Source organism: Morone saxatilis, unplaced genomic scaffold (genome assembly GCF_004916995.1).
Source record: "Morone saxatilis isolate NCDOM2014 unplaced genomic scaffold, NCSU_SB_2.0 Contig3, whole genome shotgun sequence".
NCBI lineage: Eukaryota > Metazoa > Chordata > Actinopteri > Moronidae > Morone > Morone saxatilis.
Window position 1 is genome coordinate 15,951,669 of NW_023339873.1, and position 19,818 is coordinate 15,971,486.

Here is a 19,818-nt window from a genome sequence, read left to right on the forward strand (position 1 = left end):
GAGCATCCCCATAGCACCTGCAACAGAAAATCTCTGAAGCCGCCACTGCCTTCCCCCTTTTCAGCACCTTGATTCTTTGCTTGGTGAAATGAATATTCTAATCCTGAATGTGATATTTGGGGTAGTTTAACCTTGTAACTGGAGAATGTTTCTGCAAAGGTTATCACCCTATTAAACTCCATTTGAGACAATACATGAATATAGATGTATAAGAAAAGTAATCAAAACAATTATAGAATAGAACATTTCACTGGCTTACTTGTACAGCCTTTTAAGAATATAACAGTAACTCTTACGTTTGAATAAACACAAGGTCAGCTAGCAGGTCTAGTTTTCCTCCAATTAAGCAGACATTTCACAACTACTCATCAGCGTCATTCCCTCTATTTCAAAGTTCACTGTATTCACCTGTTATTATATGCTAGTATCTCTCATTGCATGACTGGATCCTGAAGCAGTTATATCTTATGAATAAACATAATGTCACTGCAGTACAGGTTACATTATGTGCTACTCTCAGAGAACAATTTTGCAAATGAAAAGTTAAACATGGAAGGTGTCCAGGGAGGAAAAAGGTGGCACGTTTTATGCCGGGGAAATGAGCCAAATGAATACAACAATACACCCTAATTAACTTCCCACCCCTTTGAAAACCTTTCAGATTCAGTTAATTTTGCAAACTTTCATAAAGTTCATAAACTGCATATATTGAATTCAAAACAAAACACAGGAAAGTCCTTTACTGGCAGCTCACTGATTTTCTGCTGAGAGATTATTTTTGTTCCAGCGCACTTTATTAGAGCACAGACTTCAGTGGGTAATTCCATATAAAGCCTATTAATTGGACAGATAGCACAGATATATCTTGTGATTTGCCTGGCTTTTTAACTGTTCATTGCTGGTAACAGAATTCTGCGTCTTCTGTGGTGTATGTAAGTTCCTTTCATTGCACTGAATATCAAAATGAAACTATGAATAGATCTGAATACTTACAATGAGGCACTGTATATGAAATGCACAAAATATTGAGGCCATCTGTCATGCACCATTACAACATAAATGTCATCATTCATTGTCACAAAATAAAAAAAATAGCCACATGATGTACACCTCTTTTCAGGAAGGAACACAATTCAACATGTCATTACACTTATGTCTCAGTTGTATTACATTCTCAGCCTTTGATTCCTGAGCATTAAGATGATATCCTACAGTAAAAAATACAATACCACCTCTCAACAAGGCCTGCAATTACTATAGTCGGATTATCAGACAAATTATGATTCATTGTGTATTTTTTACTTAAATGCTTATTGTCCAGCTATATGTGTGTGTATGTGCTGTATGTTTGATAGCAATGTGTATGTGCATGTGGGTATCATGAGGTTGTTTGTACATAGGGGCTACATACCATAACTGTACTGGTTTCTGAGTATATTGGAGCATGAGTGTGAATGATGTGAGTTATTATTCCCAACAAATTAACAGTATAGTACTCCAGCTCCATCTAATATTGTGCAAACATCCTTCCACAGCATCATGTCCTTTTGCTTTATAACTGCAGTCCATCCAACAGCTCACATAGTAAACAGTATGTCCTTATAGTTATATGATAACTGGGAAGATTTACTTCACTCCACTCTAGAGTGACAATAAAGAGAGCTCAAAATAAGTCAAGGAAAGGAAAGTCATCACTGCAAGGATTGCCAGGACCTTGTATACTTTAGGCCATCTTGTCTGTAGTCTATAACAGAGCTCCAAAAGAGTCTATGTGTGTCGCCATATCTTGATGTAATACAGTGACTAAACAAGAACAGTCATTACTAGTGTATCCAATGATTAAATAGGGTACACTGAATAAGCAGTTTTGTCCTGGAAGATAATTCACATCAGTGGTGACAACGGCTTCAGAAAAGTTTGTACTGTAAATAGTAAATATTTTTGAAGCATGACTGTTCAGTAAATTTGTCACCACTGGGGGTTCATCGTATTCTTGCAGTATTGTGCAATCCTTGATATATGTTTCTTTTGCTGCCATCAATGCAGTCTTTTTTCCTGGAATATTACTGCAGGGTTGTGTATGAGGAAGTTCTTGCTTTGAATGCCAATGATCACATGACATTTAGATCTGCACGTTGCTCTACAGTGCATTGGCAGCTACAAACCATGAACTATAAATATACTTTGAGCTACATTTCGTCTGCTGACAATGAGGTATGAGCTCACAGAGTGAGAGAAACGTATGTGATTTCTGCACTGTTGTACTCGTATCTCCCACTCCAGAGTTCCACACTGGCACTCCTGTGCATTGATTCACGTCTCTGGGCCCTCCTCTGCCACCTGCACCACAAAAAGGCCTGCTGACTTGAAGACCTATCCAGACTGCCTGGGTTCTCTTCCACAAGTTCCCCATACTCCTGTGATACAGCCATACACTCCAGTGTTTCTACAATTATATCATCTGGCTCCACGTGTGCCAGATCCACTGAGGACACATCTTCGAGATCTGGTGGTGATGGATTTGTATCTGGTGGAAGAGGATCTGGGGCTGGACTTGTGGGTCCAAAGTCCATCTCTAGTGACGTATCAGGAGATACTGAACTAGGAGGGGATATTGTGACAGTGACCTGTGGTAGTGGGACTTGATGTACTTTTAAGGCTACATCTTCAGGCATGTGAGCTAAGCGATAATCCATCGCTGAATCCAAACAGACAGATTCTGTTGACTGTGATGAATCCAAGGGATACAGCGTGGCAGGGTCAACAGCTGGGAGGTGAGAACTTGGACAGTCTGATTGGTATGTGGGTGAATGTAAATCCTCTGTATTAGATGGAGAGTCAACACTCAGGTCAAAGGGCTCTGGCTCGGGGTCCATGAACACTGAGTCAAGATCATCTTGATCTAGAGAAGTCAGCATGACTAAGTCAAAGTGGACCAGATCGGCGTGATATATAGGTGTAGTATCAAGTGGTTCTGGAAGGGGTGGCCACTCTGGGTCTTGGGAGTCTGGTTCAGTGTTGAGTTGAGTTTCTACTGAACTAGAAGCAAAGGTTGTGACTGATGTCATTTGCTCTGGGGGAGGGTCAGAAGGATAATCTGGAAGGGTGATAATGGGATCTGGATTTGTGTCACTGTCAGTTGGACTTGCAGGAGAGTCTGTGTCAAGGTACTCTGACACCACAATAGAGGGACATATGATGTCAGGCTCTAAATTACATTGTGTAACAGTATCAAGATCTGATGTAGGCGCATCACAGACTGATAATGGGCCTTGACTAATAGGGTCAGATGAGGACACCATGGGTAAATCTGATGGTTTTGGCTCTAATTCTGGTGGGTCTTCAGGATCTGGATCTTCTGAATCTAATCCTGAATATGGTACAGTCACAGTAGGAGGGTCTTGAGACACTAGATCTGGCTTGTCCACAATGACAGGATCCGTAGACTCTGAATCTGACATGATGTCATAATCAGGTTCCTCTGGTGGAGACACAGTAACTACAGGAACTGGATATGGTAGCTGTATCTTATCTCTTTCAATTATTTCTGAGTCTGGGGATTTCATGTCATCAGGGTGAGATGGTTCAGTATCTGAATGGGACTCATTAGCTGGGTCTATATTTATTAGCTGTGGAGTGATTAGCATTTCTCGTTCTGTCACTGAATCCTGAAGGCTCTCAGAGGCTTCTTCTGAGGAAACTGGTACTTTATCATGAATACTGACTGGTTCATTAGTGACCATGTCAGATGAACTCACAATTGCATGGTCTGGTAGCTCTGGTTCTGGGTTAGCTCTAGAGGGCACAGCAGTCAAGTCAAAAAGCCCTGGTTCGACTGCTCTAACAGAGCCTGGAAGTATTGGATCCAAAGAAAGTGGTATGGCACTCTCTACATACATTGACTGTGGACAGGCAAGAATGCTCGGGTCCATAGAGAGCTGTTTTGGCAGATTACGGCGTGCACCTTTCATTTCCTCCTTCTCTTCTGGGCAATTGACAGCTGCATCTGCAGTGCTTTGGCGGACCAGGACCTTGCTTCTGGCCTGGGTCCCCACAGACACTTTTGATACCTGGGGTTTCTTCTCCCTAGCTCCACCAGTGCCTCTATCTGTTGTAGAGGTTCCAAGTCCGCTTGCTCCTACCCCTGCCCCTGACCTTGTTCCTGTCCCTGTCCCTGCCCCAACACCTCCGCTTAAACTTACATCAGCTCCAGCAGCCATGTTGCCAGCTTGGGGAGACCATGTATTGTAATGCTGCGTGAAAGTGTTGAAATTACTGTTGAAAGCCCGAAGCTCTTTGCAGAGGTCCCTCCTTAAATCAGCTAGTTCTCGACGCATGGCAGAGACCTCTTCCTTCCATTGCATGCTGATAGCTGCAGCCAAGGTAGCCGACTCTTTGATACTGGCCTGGATGGCTTTTGGTGATGGCCTTTCTGGGGCACTAGATCTGGGGGATCTGAAGAGGCTTGGAGACACAGGCGGTCCAGACAGAGGTTTGGCTGTAGCCCCCATGTTATCTTGCTGGTAAAGCCTGTCTCTTCTGATGGGGCAGCCTAGATCATCATGAGCCAAAGGGGCCGTGTCTGCCAAATCCTCATGTACACTGGCCTGGTCGGGTAAACAAGAATCTTCCTGCACATAATTTCTGTCTGGAAGACAAATGTAAATATGTATCTGTATTATGGCCACAGGTGTGAGCAGCTGGAGAGAATGTGCTTTTTATTGCCACAAAGCAGTAACATCAAATCATGCACTGAATGCCATGAGTCAAAATAAGATAATAGCAGAAAATCTAAAACAACTAACTGCTATCCTTATGATTATTGCCCCAATTCACCCATCTGTATACCATAGATGTGTACTGAGGAATTTTTATTCTAGGATTTTAATAATCAGCAATTTAATTATACATTACAGTGTTGAAAACCAGTGTAACACTGGGAAAGTACTCCCATTTTGACTCATTTCCCGTTAATGGTTTACACTGCCTTCTCAACCTTAATTTGTAGCATGCATTCTTCACATCTTTTCAATGCACAAAGCTGAAACTCCTATCTACTGGAACACATCACAGAGAATGGACAATATTTCTAATAAATGAGGTGTAAGAACAATCCTTGCATGCTCTTCTGCTTTCAGTTGAGGTAAAGAAATGTGTACTTTGTGCAATGAAAAGAGGCAAAGATGAGCAAAGCTTCCAAACCATTTCCCATCAATCAGGAAGTATAGTATGAACCCTATTGAAAATGTGAGGTCCAGTTTGACAGATTGATTCGAAGCACCAATTGCCCCATGTCCAAAATAGTGTCAAAATCCATGACATACCAAACTCTGTATTCTACAAATACAAAGATATTTGAGTTTACAGAGAAAGCAGTGTAAGCAGACATTTATAGGTATGAAGAATTGATCATAAGCACATCTCCAGATGGCCACACCTCTAACCCTCCCTATTAAAGTCCAACTGATGGTGTTCATGAATCTACTGTGGGAAGAGACGGAATCCACTCAGACTTCTCTTCCGGACACTTTTTCTTCTTTTCTTCCCACATTCTTCATCTGTACAAGTGTATATCATTTCCTCTGTGAATCCAGCAATCATGGGAATTGTTGAAACCACCAGCAGCTTACAATTTATAATCAAGGCTCAGTATCAGAAATAAATGCATGTCAGCTGAGTAGGGTTTAGATTTATTGTAACAAGTTTGCATATGTGATTTATGTGACTAAACAGTGTGACAGCTCAGGTTACATTATTGATTATCCAGGTCTAGACACAATAGTCTACAATTCTGTAATGTGATCTAATTGTATGTAAACATGAGCTCTGCAAAAAGACAAAATAGTTTGTGTAACGAGAACAATCTGTGAGCGAAGACATTTCAAGTATATGCTGTGATATTTAAGTGTAAACTGGGTTAAGAAGTTGCATATTTAGCATATGGCAATTTCACCATTTCTTTGCCCAGTTTGTAATAAAGGTGTGAGTGTGTTCACAAGTGTCACCATGTGTCATCATAAAGAAAGTCAGATTTTCAAAATGTAGTGGACAAAGCAGTCATGTCCTTATTCTGACCTGATTCTTATTTCAGATAATATCCATTTGTGATTTTCAATAGGGTTCATAGCTTTACTCTCTGATGCATCCAATGGATGAGCAGATGAAGCACTGTATCCAAAATACAGTAGGATGAACTAGCACAGCTCACAAGTGGTAGCTACAGTAATCATACGTCCATCAAAAACAATGGAAACATACAAGAGTGATTCATGCAAAGATATGAAGCTGTTTGACAGTACAACCAGATTGCACTAACTGTTCTATATTCATCCATTAACACATGTTAATGCCAAATGTAAGCGTTTGGTGTCAATTTGTAAGTACAAACAAAAATACTAACATCCAGGATGTCACACATTGCATTGTGCAAATTGCAAATGCCCCTACCTGTGGTAGACCTGATGGTGGAGGTGACAGTGGAGGCCATCGGGGGAATGCAGTCATCATCTTGAGAGTAGCCAGCCTGGATGGCTCGCAGGTAGCTGTGACTTCGGGTTCTGAAGCAGCCAGGCAGGTCCAAGGCCTCCATGGCCTGAGATTCCACCTCACTGAATACTGACTCGCACACTGATTCAAACTGGCCATTTATTTCTGTTTCACTCACCTGTGGGAAACAAAAGCCGAAAGCATGGTTTCTCCATTGTGAAGATATTTCTTTGTTCACCTGGACAAATTAATTGGTTGATTGTAAAACAAGACATTGTGGTCTCTCTCCTTTCCCTTAGTAAAAATTAGGTTTGATTTAAATTACTGCATATGTTTTAAAAGGCAAAACACAGCAGAGAGATAAAAACTGTGTTTTTATGTCACAAAATGTTTTTGTATTTTTTGAGCGTTGCCTGGAAATTGTTCTGTCATATTTCCACACTAGTTGATAGTCATTGACTGGTTCCTTTTGCTGCAGTAGGTTTTGTTTTGTGTGAATACAACAACATGTTAATTTTCATTAAATCAAGGTTTTCTGTGAAAGATTTGTCGTTGAACTATTTCCACTCCCTGTTTCAGCTATGTATGATGTATCTTTTATGTCTTTAATACTGACTTGTTACAAATGGTTGTTTACTGAGTAGAAATTGGAAAACTCCTATTTGGCATTATCAAGAATCAAAGATAAACATCTTGTTCTACTGGGATTTGGAATTAGTAGGAGTTTAGTTGAGCTTTTAAGACTCTGAACAAATCAATATGCCTCCAATATGCCCAGTTGGAGTTGGAGAATTTATCCAGATAAACAATGTGCAATGAACTGTCATGTAAAATAAGAGAAAGTAAAATGAAGACAGAAAAAAGTAACATCTAAATGGTAAAGTCACAGCCAGAGTAAAAACTATAATTTGGACACTCTTTAACTAAGAAACTTGTGGTAAAATGATTCTGTATAATTTAGCTGGGGACTCCCTGGTACCTCCTTGGGGTCCCTCTGCAGCCCCTGGTGTAAGAACTACTGCTCTTCAGTAAAAGGTAGGATTTAAAAACCTTTCCTAATTGACTCACCTGGCTCACTTGGCTAACACAGCTAGCCTGACTGAGGGTGCTGACGGCCCGCATATAGCTCTGGTTCCTGGAGCGAAACTTGGGAGAGTTGTAGTTGGCAGAGGGATCCAGGGCAATGCTCGGGTGCATGTCCCTGGTGGCTTGCAAGTGGTAGCTCTGACTGAACAGAGAGAGAAAAGGAGAAGCAGGCAGGGAGTGGGACTACAGCCATGGTGATGATTTCTTAAGCAAGTCAATTAAATATAATTTAACTAATAAACAAGCACTTTGTCTAGTGGCTACAGGTGTAACATGATGACAAAAACAATTATGTGTTATTAAGGGCAGCGGGCCTCCTCTGGGTAGCTTGAACTTGAGAGCGAGACTGGTTATGACACTGTGTCTCCCAAGAGGGGAGCCTCTCTCTTCTCCCCCCACTACACTGATGTGTTCACCAGTGTCCTCAAAAAGGCAGTTCGATTTCTGTTGTGCTGAAACATCCAATCAATGCTTGGAAATGAGGGAAATGCAAATCAGGAGCTAGTTAGTGAGCAAGCACTTCAGAGAGCCCCCCGGTGTCAGGTAGGTCAATTAAATGTGCTACCACAGCAGTGCAGGAGAGATGTTCAGAAACCCAAGTCTGCAGGAGAGAAGACTAATAGAAAAACATAGAAGAAGAAAGGTGCTTTAAGTAAAATAAGAATACTATGGGAGTCACATTAGGAATACCAAAGTGAGGTTCCCACCGCCAGATCTATTTCTAATGACAGGCAGGGATGAGTAAGCAGTTTCAGTGCTTTTTATAGAGATAAACGCTGGTGTTTGGCAGCGAGGAAAATGCCAGTGTGATTAAAAGTCCCCCAATCCATCTTGTCGTGCTGTCGCAAAGCTGTGTGTATTTGCAAAATAATATCAACCTTCTAAACATCCAAAGACATTCTAGAGCAGAAACATCCAGAGATTAAGTCTGAATGAAGTGGTAAAAGTAAAGAAGCTGGAAATGGGAGGAAGTACTATCTCTTAACTGACTTAATTAATGTGATTAATCTCTCAGACTAACTAGCATAACTAAGCATTTACTACTTTGCTGGTGTAATGTATAGCAGTGAATCATATCACATCTATATTGTGTTTAACAGCGCCTTATGCTTTGCCAGTATGAGCAGATTGCCCCAGGTGACCTTTCATTGACTGGTCTTGAGTGTTTGCTCTGTGGGGCATCCATATTGGGTATGTCAGCAGGGCGGCGAGCCAGCTGGCTCCGACGTCTGACCACTGCAACATGGCAGCAACAGAGAGGTAAGGGGAGGGGAGGCACTGAGCCTGTATTCACCTTAAGTCTGCAGCAAAATTGGTGATGTAGTTACGCATGTCACTGTTGATTTTATCCAGGCGGTAAGAGCTGTGGGTAGAGAAGAAAACAGAGTTACTGGGTCCCACAAGTGGGAGTTGGATGGGTGTGACGTCACTGGGCTGTTCCAGTCCAATGGAACAGGCTCTGTATGGCATTTTGTGGTGGACTGAATGTTTGCTTGGGAGTTTTCACCAAAATGCTGCAAACATTAGGGTGATACAGTATGACCAAGATGGCCCTCAAGTAATGATGAAAGTGGGAGAATGTTACAGATACATTTAGTTGGCAGACAGAATTGCCTGGTCAAGGCAATAACTTAAAAATTAAACGACATAATGAGGAGTGTGTTATGATTTTTGTTGTACAGTAGGTGCACACACACACACACACACACACACACACAGTCCACCAGCACTAACAAAATGATAACAAAGCACTTACGAAATGCCACACACAAAAAACAATTAGACTACATCATAAAAAACACATTTGGTTCAGATTTGGTTAATTGAACCAAATGAGAATTAAAAACCTACCTAACATCATTCCCTGAGTAATAAAACCTTTTAGCTTTTTAGCTGACAAGGTCAGATATTGTGCATAAGTGCACTGGCTGAGGCAATACTGAGGCATACTACATCCATCCCTGCCTGTCATTTGAGTGAAGGGAGTCTGTTTTGAGAATGCGTTAGCCCTTAATCAAATCATGCCAGAGCAAATTTCCTCTAATGTCTCTGATTGGTGCTAATGCACTTCCATTGTTGGCAAATATAAAGGCAAGGGAAGATGGGAATCTCACACTTCCTGCCTTTCACGCTGCCCGTGAAAGTACTCTTTCTGTGGTTAAAAGAAGCTCAGCTTCGACAATAGCGGTTGTGTGCTAATTTCTGAGAAGAAAGGTCCAAAGTAAGGCATTTGATTGAACAGTGCATATAATGGGAACAAGGAACAAGGACAAAGGACATTTTGAAGCATGAAGATTGTTGCAGGATAGAAGACTTTGCAAGAAGGGTTAACATACTAACAACTTGAGAGCAATGGGAATGAGGCAACACTGAGACTTGTGAAATGTGTCTGCTAGTCCATAATGTGGAAATCAGCAAATAGGTGTCTTTTTTGACACACAAAAGGCACTGTAAAGTCCTTTGGAGAACAATGTAATCTTCCCAATGGTTCACAATGGGGTGGAGGAGAGAAAAAGGAAGGAAACCCTGAAGAAGGGAATAAATGAATTGTGTTTAATAAACTCACAATCAGTGTATCCACAGCATACACTTTTTGTCTTGTAAAACACAAAACTTTTTCTATTCAAGTATATTGTATGTTCTATTTGACCCAAGTCCAAAAAGATCAAGAGCATTATACATTTATAGTGGAGACAAAAAAGTGTTGAGAATTTGCCAACAGAAACTATGCATAACATGTCCCACACAGCCACAAATCAATGGATTGGAATTCTGCTTTGACCTTGAGATGGGAATCTCATACCAGATGCTATCTGAATGAGTAATTAAATTATGTTGAATCAGGAATTATTGAATGCTTTGACAGTGTTAACTTTGATTAATTATGCTGCCTCAAGAAGCTAATCATGGATGGTAGGCAAACAAATGTGAGTTATTTTATAAACTGCCAAAAATAGATGGGATTGATTGGCTTGTGATGTTTACTGGGCCACAATCGTTTAAAAACAAGTTAACTTGCCGGAGATGGAGGTTAATTATTGATGTTCTTCTGTGCATGTGTGTGCATGTGTGCCAGTGCAACCTGCTATCAGATGTGACATATCATCACTGATTGACTCAGTGACTCATTATGCTAATAGATAACAGTGAAATTTGCCACATGTCATTCAGTTCCCATTATCATTAATACATTCCTTAAACATCTTTGGCAGGTCCAACTGTCGGAAAAAAGCTGATTCACATTCAGTTTATCATAGCTGTCTGCTCTGCAGCTTACAGGACATTCAGGACCCGAGGATGACGTTGTAATGCAAGGGTGGTTGGGGAGGGGTAAATAATTATTAATTAAAATAATCAATGACATCTAACTTTCTTTCTAGTGAACAGGCTGTTCCAGCTCAGTGGGCCCATGACTGTGATGTGTTCTTTATTGGTGAGATGAAAAAGAGGCAATCCTGTCAACCACGAGAGCGACAGAGAGCTTGAAAGAGGGAAAGACGGAGGGAGGTGACACAACCTGACAACCTGTTCTCACTTTAACATGATTTGCTTCAGGGAGCCACTGCTGTCAAATTTGTGTTTGGCCCATCTGAATGCCCCTGTGGGACAGCAAATTGCTACAAGAGCAGAGGAAATCCAACCTACGCCATGTCTGTCTTGAATCCAATCTAATTCCATCCCAACAAGCCCAATGAACCATAATAGCATGAGACTTCTCATGTCAGGTGGCACTTGCATCCGTGGTAGCTATTATGTGCGGACTTAAAGCAGTAACAGATATAGATCACAGGAAGATGGTGCTAACCTTATTCTGAACAAATGATTAGAGCTTCAGTTCCTCTGCAGACAATCAATAATATAATAATTGTATATATAATACATATAATACACATAAAGGTCCAGTCTGTAATATTTAAGAGGATCTATTGGCAGAAACTGAATATAATATTCATAGATATGTTTGTGCATAATCACCTAAAAAAAAAGAATTGTGTGTCTTTACCTTAGAATGAGTTGTTTTTATCTATAGAGGGAGTGGGTCCTTTTCTGTGGAAGCCATGTTGAACTCCCATGTTTCTACAGTAGCACAGAACAAACACTGCCTCTAGATAGGGTTTTTTCGTAGGTTTTGCAGCCACCGTAGTTTCTCCTAGACACTTGGAACAGTATTCAAATGGTTGCAATCTGCAACTTTACTACTAGATGCCACTGAATCCTACACTGGCCCTTTAAAATTGCACTGCACTTTTATATAAACTGTGTGTCCAAATAAAAAATCCTCTTGAGGTCTATAAAAAGTCAAGAATATCTTTGTCCAAATGAGTACTTCCCCTTTTCCCACATAATCTGGTCTCACCATCATTTGGTTTCCTGTCCCTTTGGTATTATTTGGTATATCTTGTTATTCATTGGCCAACATTTACGCCAATAGCAATATATATCTGCATCAAGCTAATAATCGCCGATATATGGACTCGGCTGAGTTATTGATCTGCACCAAACCAGTCTCACAGTGTCGTGATGAGTAAAAACGGGATATTTCAGAGAAACTGATACATCTCCACTTAAATCCAAGAAGAAAAGACACACATTATGACATTCTTAGAGTGGGTCCAGGGGAGTATAAGGACTCTTCAGTAATGACAACCTAAATACCAACAATGCTGCTGCTGCAGTCAGTGGCCACACAGCCTGATCCATGCTGGTCAATATCTTCCTTTCAGCAGAGCCCAGCAGACTCTCGGTCTAACCACTGAGAGAGCCATTAGTCAGAGGGGCCTTGGAGTACAATAACTGCAACTGATAGCCCTTCCTGCTGTAGCATCCTCATAAATCATTCACTGTTTACAGCTATTCAAAATGGATAGTCAGGGGAAGCTTTGCAAAATGTGGAAAAAGGAGCATACCTCACTGTAGCTGCCTCATACATTACTTACCTCATTACCTCATACTCTGAGAGATCTGTTAAAAAAGCCAAATGACTGCATCGTCTATGACAGATATCATTTTGACCGTGCTTAATCACAATCAATAACATTCAGTCTGTCATTATATATCCTCTGGTTGAATGTCTGGCTTATAATGCAAGCACACACAGGTGCTACTTGCAGCCCATAACTGTAAAATATATCTGCTGCCCTTCCTCCTTTTCCTTTCACCCTGCAGCGAGATGACACAAACACTGCCAGAAATGGGCATCAATTCTGTTTCTGTATATGCACGTACGTGTTTTCATCAGGGTCAGCTTAACAGTTGCGATGCGTATTAGTGGATTCTGTGGGTGTTGCCTGCTGCGGTTTCCGAGCTTCCAGGGAAAAAGCTGTTCTGTACGAGAGAGTAGCAATTTAAAAACCTGTGCTGAATGGCAATGAGCATGGGGTCGATGGTGTAAAGAGTGAGGTGCGAGAATATGACAATAGTCATTGGTGTTAGTATATATATTAGTCTCTAACTGTGATTGTCTGACGTTACATACAGCAGCTATGTGTCTGTTACAGGCCACACTCTACACTAAGGTCAGACACAAGGTCGTATTTGCATAATGTCTACAATTTATGTCAGATGATTTGCCTTTAGGCTTGTGCATACTAGAAGCAGAACAGACACACTGTGATTTATGCAGAAGTTGCAGCAGGCCTGTGAAGAGAGAAGAGTTTCTACACAGTCCAGCAAACCTCTGTGAGTGAAACACACAGCATGAAGGAGAAATGAAGTAGGATATACTCACATTGTGCTCCAACAGATTGAGCAACAGCATTCAAAGCCTGAGCTCTACAAACGTTGTCTTTATATAAACAATTATGGCAATTATACCCCTACAGAACCAGTATTTTTCTCCTTTATTATTTGGTCCCAATTTTCACAATTTCATGAATTACTTTTTTTTCTTTCTCTATCTGTAACCAAAATATTTACTTAACATTTATAACAGAGATATTCAATATCTGACGAACAAGGATGTCTAAGCACTTCTTAACACAGGACAGCTAAGGCACCTTCCACATAATCAGTTTCAGTCTTTGGTGAAAGATTTGTGGTACCAGAATATTTTCTTTCATCATCAAAGTGATTTCAATTGACAGGACAGAAAACAGGTGATGAATGAAGGGAGGTCAACAACAAATTCTAAAAGCATTTTTCTCTTAAACCACACTTGATTGCAAACAGCACCACAGTAGCCTCTGGATGACCCTGGTCACACAATTACCAGAAATAAGTTGTCTCTAGCCTTGCTGAAGTTTTGGCCCACACCTTTGATTAACAGAAACAGAGCCTCGGAAGTTGTTCGAGCACAGTGTAAGTTTTCTCAAAAATAAATGAAAAATAAAAGGAAAGACTGCATCTGAATGTCTGGTACAACCAGGTGCTAAAGTCCTTTGATGGGGACTTACAGACTGAACTCAAACCTGAATCGTAAATGCACTCAATATGCACAGCTCACGAAGCAGAGCAAAGGCAGATAAAAGCATTGTGTTTTGAAAGAGCTAGTCTAGGATATTTTTAAAATGGTCATATTATTAAAATAGACTGTGAATTTGGGCCGTAATTACTGTTTTCACATTCTGCTGTGAACAAAGAGGAACAGGACCCTTTGAAGGGAGAACAACGATGAATTTGCTTTCTCGTAAAGCCACCTTTTAAAAAATGACTCTGGAAAAGATGAATCTTCGTTATCTGAAGTACTCTAACAATACAATTTAAAACCACAATATGGAGTAAAATAAGGCAATAAGTAACATTTGAATAGTTTCACTAATGAACTCATAATGGAAAAATGAACACTCCAAACTGTTGTAAATAATGGAAAAGGTAGGTTTTTTAACAACCTCTGAGTAACAATAAATGACGGATGATAAGAACATCTTTTGTATTTGTGGTTGGTGTCTATGCAGTACCATGCTTCATTCTGAAATTGAATATAATAAAGATGGAGACTGGATGTAAGGTGCAACAGAAGGTGGAGCAGAAAGATAAAACAGACAACTACCAGGACATACAACACACAATAAAAGCAGCTCTGACCTACAACAGCTTTAGAGTAACCCCTGCAGTGTATTATCACTGTATCTCACTCTACTATAATTGGCTTTGCTCACATACATATTAAGACACGTAGATCATTTTAATATTTATGTTAATGATGCACATCACCAGCAAATACCTTGGGGTAAAAAGCTGATGCTGAATGGTTTCTCAGTTATAGCATTACTGCAGATGAGTTTACTCTTTATTTTATTATTCTTTTTTGGGTGCAAGAACTCTATAATCTAATTTCATCCTAATCTAATGGATTTGTTAATGCTGTAATCATAGTAACTCTCCTTGTATCTCCCCATAACATAGTTGCGTGTGTTTATTTTTCTGTGACATTGTTTTCAGATTGTCTCATCGTGTAATCCTCTTATGAGCGTTTTCTTCCGCCGCTGAGTTACCAAAACAAAAGCTTTCTATTTCCTCACCATTTAATGGGACACGTCCCAGTAGACCGCACTGAACACTTTCTTACAGTTGAAGACACTGATATGAATACCCATAAAGGGATAGTAATGAGTACAGGGTTCAACTATCAAGTGCTTGACACTGATGTAGTGGTGGGGCAATCGCATAAGAAAACTGCCAACACTGCTGACTGACTGCTGAGAATGTAATAAAGAAAATAAATAACAAGTATGATATTGCTCAAAACATTAGATATGGTACTAAGCTGAGAAAAGTTGTATTCTTAAAATCTAATATAGGGTCAATAACATAATACACAACATAATTACCTTCCATCAAATCACATTGTTTTTTTAGGATTTTTGGGGCATATTTCTAGAAAGTTTCTGGAACTAGTAGAATAAATGAGAAACCAATAGAGTTTTCTAACTCCACTGGGAGATTGGTTTGCTTAAAGCCTCTATATGTAAATTTTGAAACATTTTGTGTTTGGAACCCCCCTGTGACAGTATCAAAAATGTCCATCGGTGGGATCCCAGGGGAAACCCATCTAACACCAAGATCATTGGGCCTAAAACAATACATAGACTGTAGAAATTTTGTGTGGGATAGAAAATGACAAAATGAGACTGAGAATTTTTAAGATGGACATTGTTTGCTCACCACCATCTATACTAGAGGTAAAGCGAATACATAAGCTGGGACATGCAAGATAAAAAGAGAAAACAAAAGAAACAACAAAAGAAGAACACTATGATGTTTTGAAATCTTTACATTTCATGTGTCGTACCTCTGGGAGTCCAGCAGGTCCCTGGGTCTGATTATGGCCTTTACCAGGGCGTCAGGCCGCACAGACTTCTGAGGCGATGTCTTGGGGCTGGAGTCCGATTCTCCACTCTCCTCGTCCCCCATGGCTTTAACGTAGCTGCTGCTTCGCATCCGACGACAAGGGATCTCATCATCCTTCCCATCACCAGGGTAACCCCCCCAGTCATCCTGAGGCACCTGAGTGGCATAGGAAGGGTAAAGAGTCAATGCAATAGTAGATTTTTGGCCACTATGGGCTACACAAGGAGCCGTAAACACAACATTGTCATAAAATAAAGATGTTATGGCAGACTGCAGACACATCCAGCAGAAACAAAGCAACACTGGCATTCGTTTGGAGTTTTCTGGTCGCCTGATGAATGTAATCCAATATTCACTCTCTATTTAGCTGTGGATTGGGCTCCACCAATTCCTGAGAGAAATATCTCACTTTTTAGCTGCTAAATACTCCACTATATTCACAAGCTAGTCACTAACCTTGTCTATCTGCTGTTGAGTGGGTTTTCAGAGCAAAACACAGCTGCCTGCTATGGCTGAAAATTATGCAATGAGAGTGGTGAGTGTGAACCAAAACAGTAAAGCTGCTGTTTGTCACCAAAACAATAAGCTAAAACATGCTACTAAGCTCAACAGAGCTGAACTGTAGAGTCAGAGGGTAATTCTCTGTGAGTTTGTCCCTGTAAGGGACACCTTTCATATTTAGTTTCGATTTATTGTTAAGATAAACATTTTTGGAATTTTTCTTTGGATATTGTTATGTATGATAGATTACTCTTTTGCGCGTTGCCTGTGTCTTCATACCAACATGACCTTGGGTAAAAGGTCATAATAGTACATCTTGAAAGTACATTATATTCCCTCCTCTGCGTTGCAAGAGCACAATGACTGTGCAATCTTGAATATATGACTGAGATTTTTCTTTACTCCTAGAACACCAGGTAAATCTGAATGAAGCCATGTTAAAACACTAAAACCATAAAAAGCACTGTTATAACATTTCCAAGTGATAAAACAATGGGCCATTGGATAGACACTTGAATTGAACCCCCTACCTCTGGCACAGTTTGTTCCATCCATTGAGTTACACAAGACCATTTTCATAATGAGTCAACACGTATTAAAACCTTGTCACAGCTTCCACAGCTGCTCAGTATTTGAGCGTTTCTGTAGTTTGGCCAGGTTACAAACTGCTGAAAACCTTGACTGAAACGCTGTTTTAAATTTGGCTGAGCATAATTATTGGCAAAAGAAAGCTTAACAACAGAGAAAAGGAGCTATTTTTGCTCACTCTGTCGTAGCTATCGCACGTGGAAAACTGCCATCAAAACAAGCCAGGCAGTTTACATGGAGCAATTTTCTTCCACTCGTTAAACCAGGTAATTGAGTATCCAGACGTCAGCATCACCATTGTCCCATTCAGAGTGAGAAAAAGGTGTCTCACTCGCACTCGCTGCCTGTCTTTACTACATATGGAGTGAATATTTTACAATGAACAAACAGCATCACAAATGTGGTGCTCTGGCAGAACTGAGTCGAGGTTAATGCACTTTGACATTGTCTTGAATGCTTTGCCCAGACAGACAATTGTATTATTGGAATCAATTTCAAGCAGAACATGTTACTGGTATAATAGTAATTTGTAAATAAAGGTGGGGAGCAAAATTATTTTATGAATGGTCTTGGTATGAGAGAAAAATGTGACTCCATTATGGTACATGCCATTGTACAACATGTAGAAATGTTATTATATGATCCTAATAGGTTTTTTTTTTTTTACTGGAGATGGTGGTGTAGCTTATTAAAATCTGTTGGGCTAACTTCACCCGCTCATGTAATAAACTGATGATGATTGTTCACAAGCTCATTACACACAATACCACTCTTTCTTTTTCTCTGACTCACACACTCTCTCACGCTTTAGTTAAACAGTACAACAGAGTTCAATTACTGTGATAACAACAGTCGCAGCTGAGTCAGGGTCTTCGCAAACAAACGCAGATGATACAACACAACACACACATACAGAGACTACAAGCACAAACCTCTCTTGCTCCTCTTCTCCTGTTTTCTATTTCCCTTTTTAGATTTGCCTTGTTGCACTCTGCTGACTGTGTGCGATGGTCAGAAGCTTTAGCTGGACATGCATTTCCATGGTTAATGATCTGCACTCATAAAATATGACATCCTCAGTAATCATTAAATTCTATGTGGAAGTTGAAGGCTTCTCTGATGCCATATCCATCCGTCACTTTAACATCCTGGCAGCCGGATCAACCTCGGAGCAGTGCCAATCCACCCGGCTCTAGATTTCATTCAGTTAAATTTTTTGGCTTTACTGGACCAGAGCTGCACTCAAGAAGAACTTAAAATAGCATCCCAACCTTCATTAATGACTAAATAATGTATATATGTGTTACTTTACTGATAATACTGATTCTGTGTTTTTTGCTTTCTTCTGCCAGTGAGTGACTAACTCACTGCTCGCAGGTTCACAATGAACTGGGTAGCAGCTGACTGTGGCAAATGTCAGGAGGAGATAGGCTGCATCCAAATGTCACTAATGCGTCAGACACATGACTCTAATCATTTTCTAACGCAAATGTCATCTATTGTAAAATAACAATTGAAATGTGATTATTATTCATAAAGAAATAAAAACTGATCCTTATCCCTAATAAAACCACCAGTTTTGTACAGGAAAAGCATGGAAACCACCTGGAATTCTCAACAGAAGCTATTCAGACATGTCACTTTCATAAGATATAAAACTCATCAGCACTGAAGGTATCTGTTTACATCCTGAAAAAATGACTTCCCAGTGACACTAATTTTACTAACCTTTGGCATCGATGCACGCCCACCCATGATTATTATTCTCACAAGTGTCACATCAAATCCAAACAGCTTGAATAATTGATCAATTATGGCTTTATTTCAACCCACTCTTTGTTAATCACAGAGCATGTTGGGTCAAAGCAGCCTTTGACTCTTATGTTTCATCTATGTTGTGGCATTAGCACGATTGATGGGGATTACAGTGTGTCCTCTAGGTCTGTAAAGCTCTTGTAGCAAATTTCACAGCAAGGCTCTGGTGTTACATCATGAAAAAAAAGGTTACGGCAAATTACCAAAAAAAGAAGCACAAAAAGATGCACCTACACAACAAGAATCACAGCACAGAAACACACCCATGCAGAAAAGGACATAGACATGCATGAATTAAGAATACGTAAGCTCATGTGATGCCTTCTATTCAAAACATGCACAGACACAAACACGCACACAGAGATACACACCCAGACAGACACAAATTCACACTTAAAACACACACACTGATAAAAGTCATTCATCTCCCCTCCAAAGACAGGCATGCACCAGCTACCAAATGGAGTCGATGGGTTAATTAAGTCTTGGAGGGGTTTGATATTTTTAGACGTCTAATTAATGAACGAAACGCCAGAGGACAGGCGCAAGCTGTGGTGAGATTTGTTTAATTTGGATTTGCTGATAAACTGGATAGATTGTAGGGTGTCTCCCTGTGAAGATAAAGAAACAGGCTGGGCAGCAGCGAGCTCATATTGACTGCTGTGAAAACACGCATGGCGTCCCAGCATGCTTAGTGGAGCTGAAACATGGACCCCTGCAATGCAGACGCTCACCTTGACCTAAGGATCCTACAAAGTCAAGACAGGGCATTAAGAGGTGAGCATGGATCCACTAGCTCACTGCCATGTGCAGGTATTCAGGGAAGTTTTGATGATTCTGTTCTTCCAAAATAAATGTGCTCTATTCAACAGCACATTTTATGGCAATGATTTAAAGCCCTTTGTGAATATGAGCCGAGGCTTGTGTGAAAATTCACAGCTCAGGTGTGAAGATTCATATTTAAAGTTACATTTTCACAATAACAGAACTTTAATTAATTGGAAACTGTCTGATAAAGAACACACATGACTTGGTGAAAGTTATTTATACATT

The 19,818-nt window shown here is 40.3% G+C and overlaps 1 protein-coding gene across 1 annotated transcript in view; it reads right to left on the reverse strand.

The window, feature by feature from the left end:
* Positions 1 to 19,818, reverse strand: part of dlgap2a (discs, large (Drosophila) homolog-associated protein 2a) — a 52,002-nt gene that overhangs the window by 23,807 nt on the left and 8,377 nt on the right. The window contains exons 2-4 of the mRNA XM_035673867.1: positions 15,803 to 16,017; positions 7,564 to 7,714; positions 6,448 to 6,664 (exon numbers count right to left, since the gene is read on the reverse strand). Of these exons, the coding sequence (XP_035529760.1) occupies positions 6,448 to 6,664; positions 7,564 to 7,714; positions 15,803 to 16,017 (583 nt within the window). The remainder of the gene's footprint in view (positions 1 to 6,447; positions 6,665 to 7,563; positions 7,715 to 15,802; positions 16,018 to 19,818) is intronic.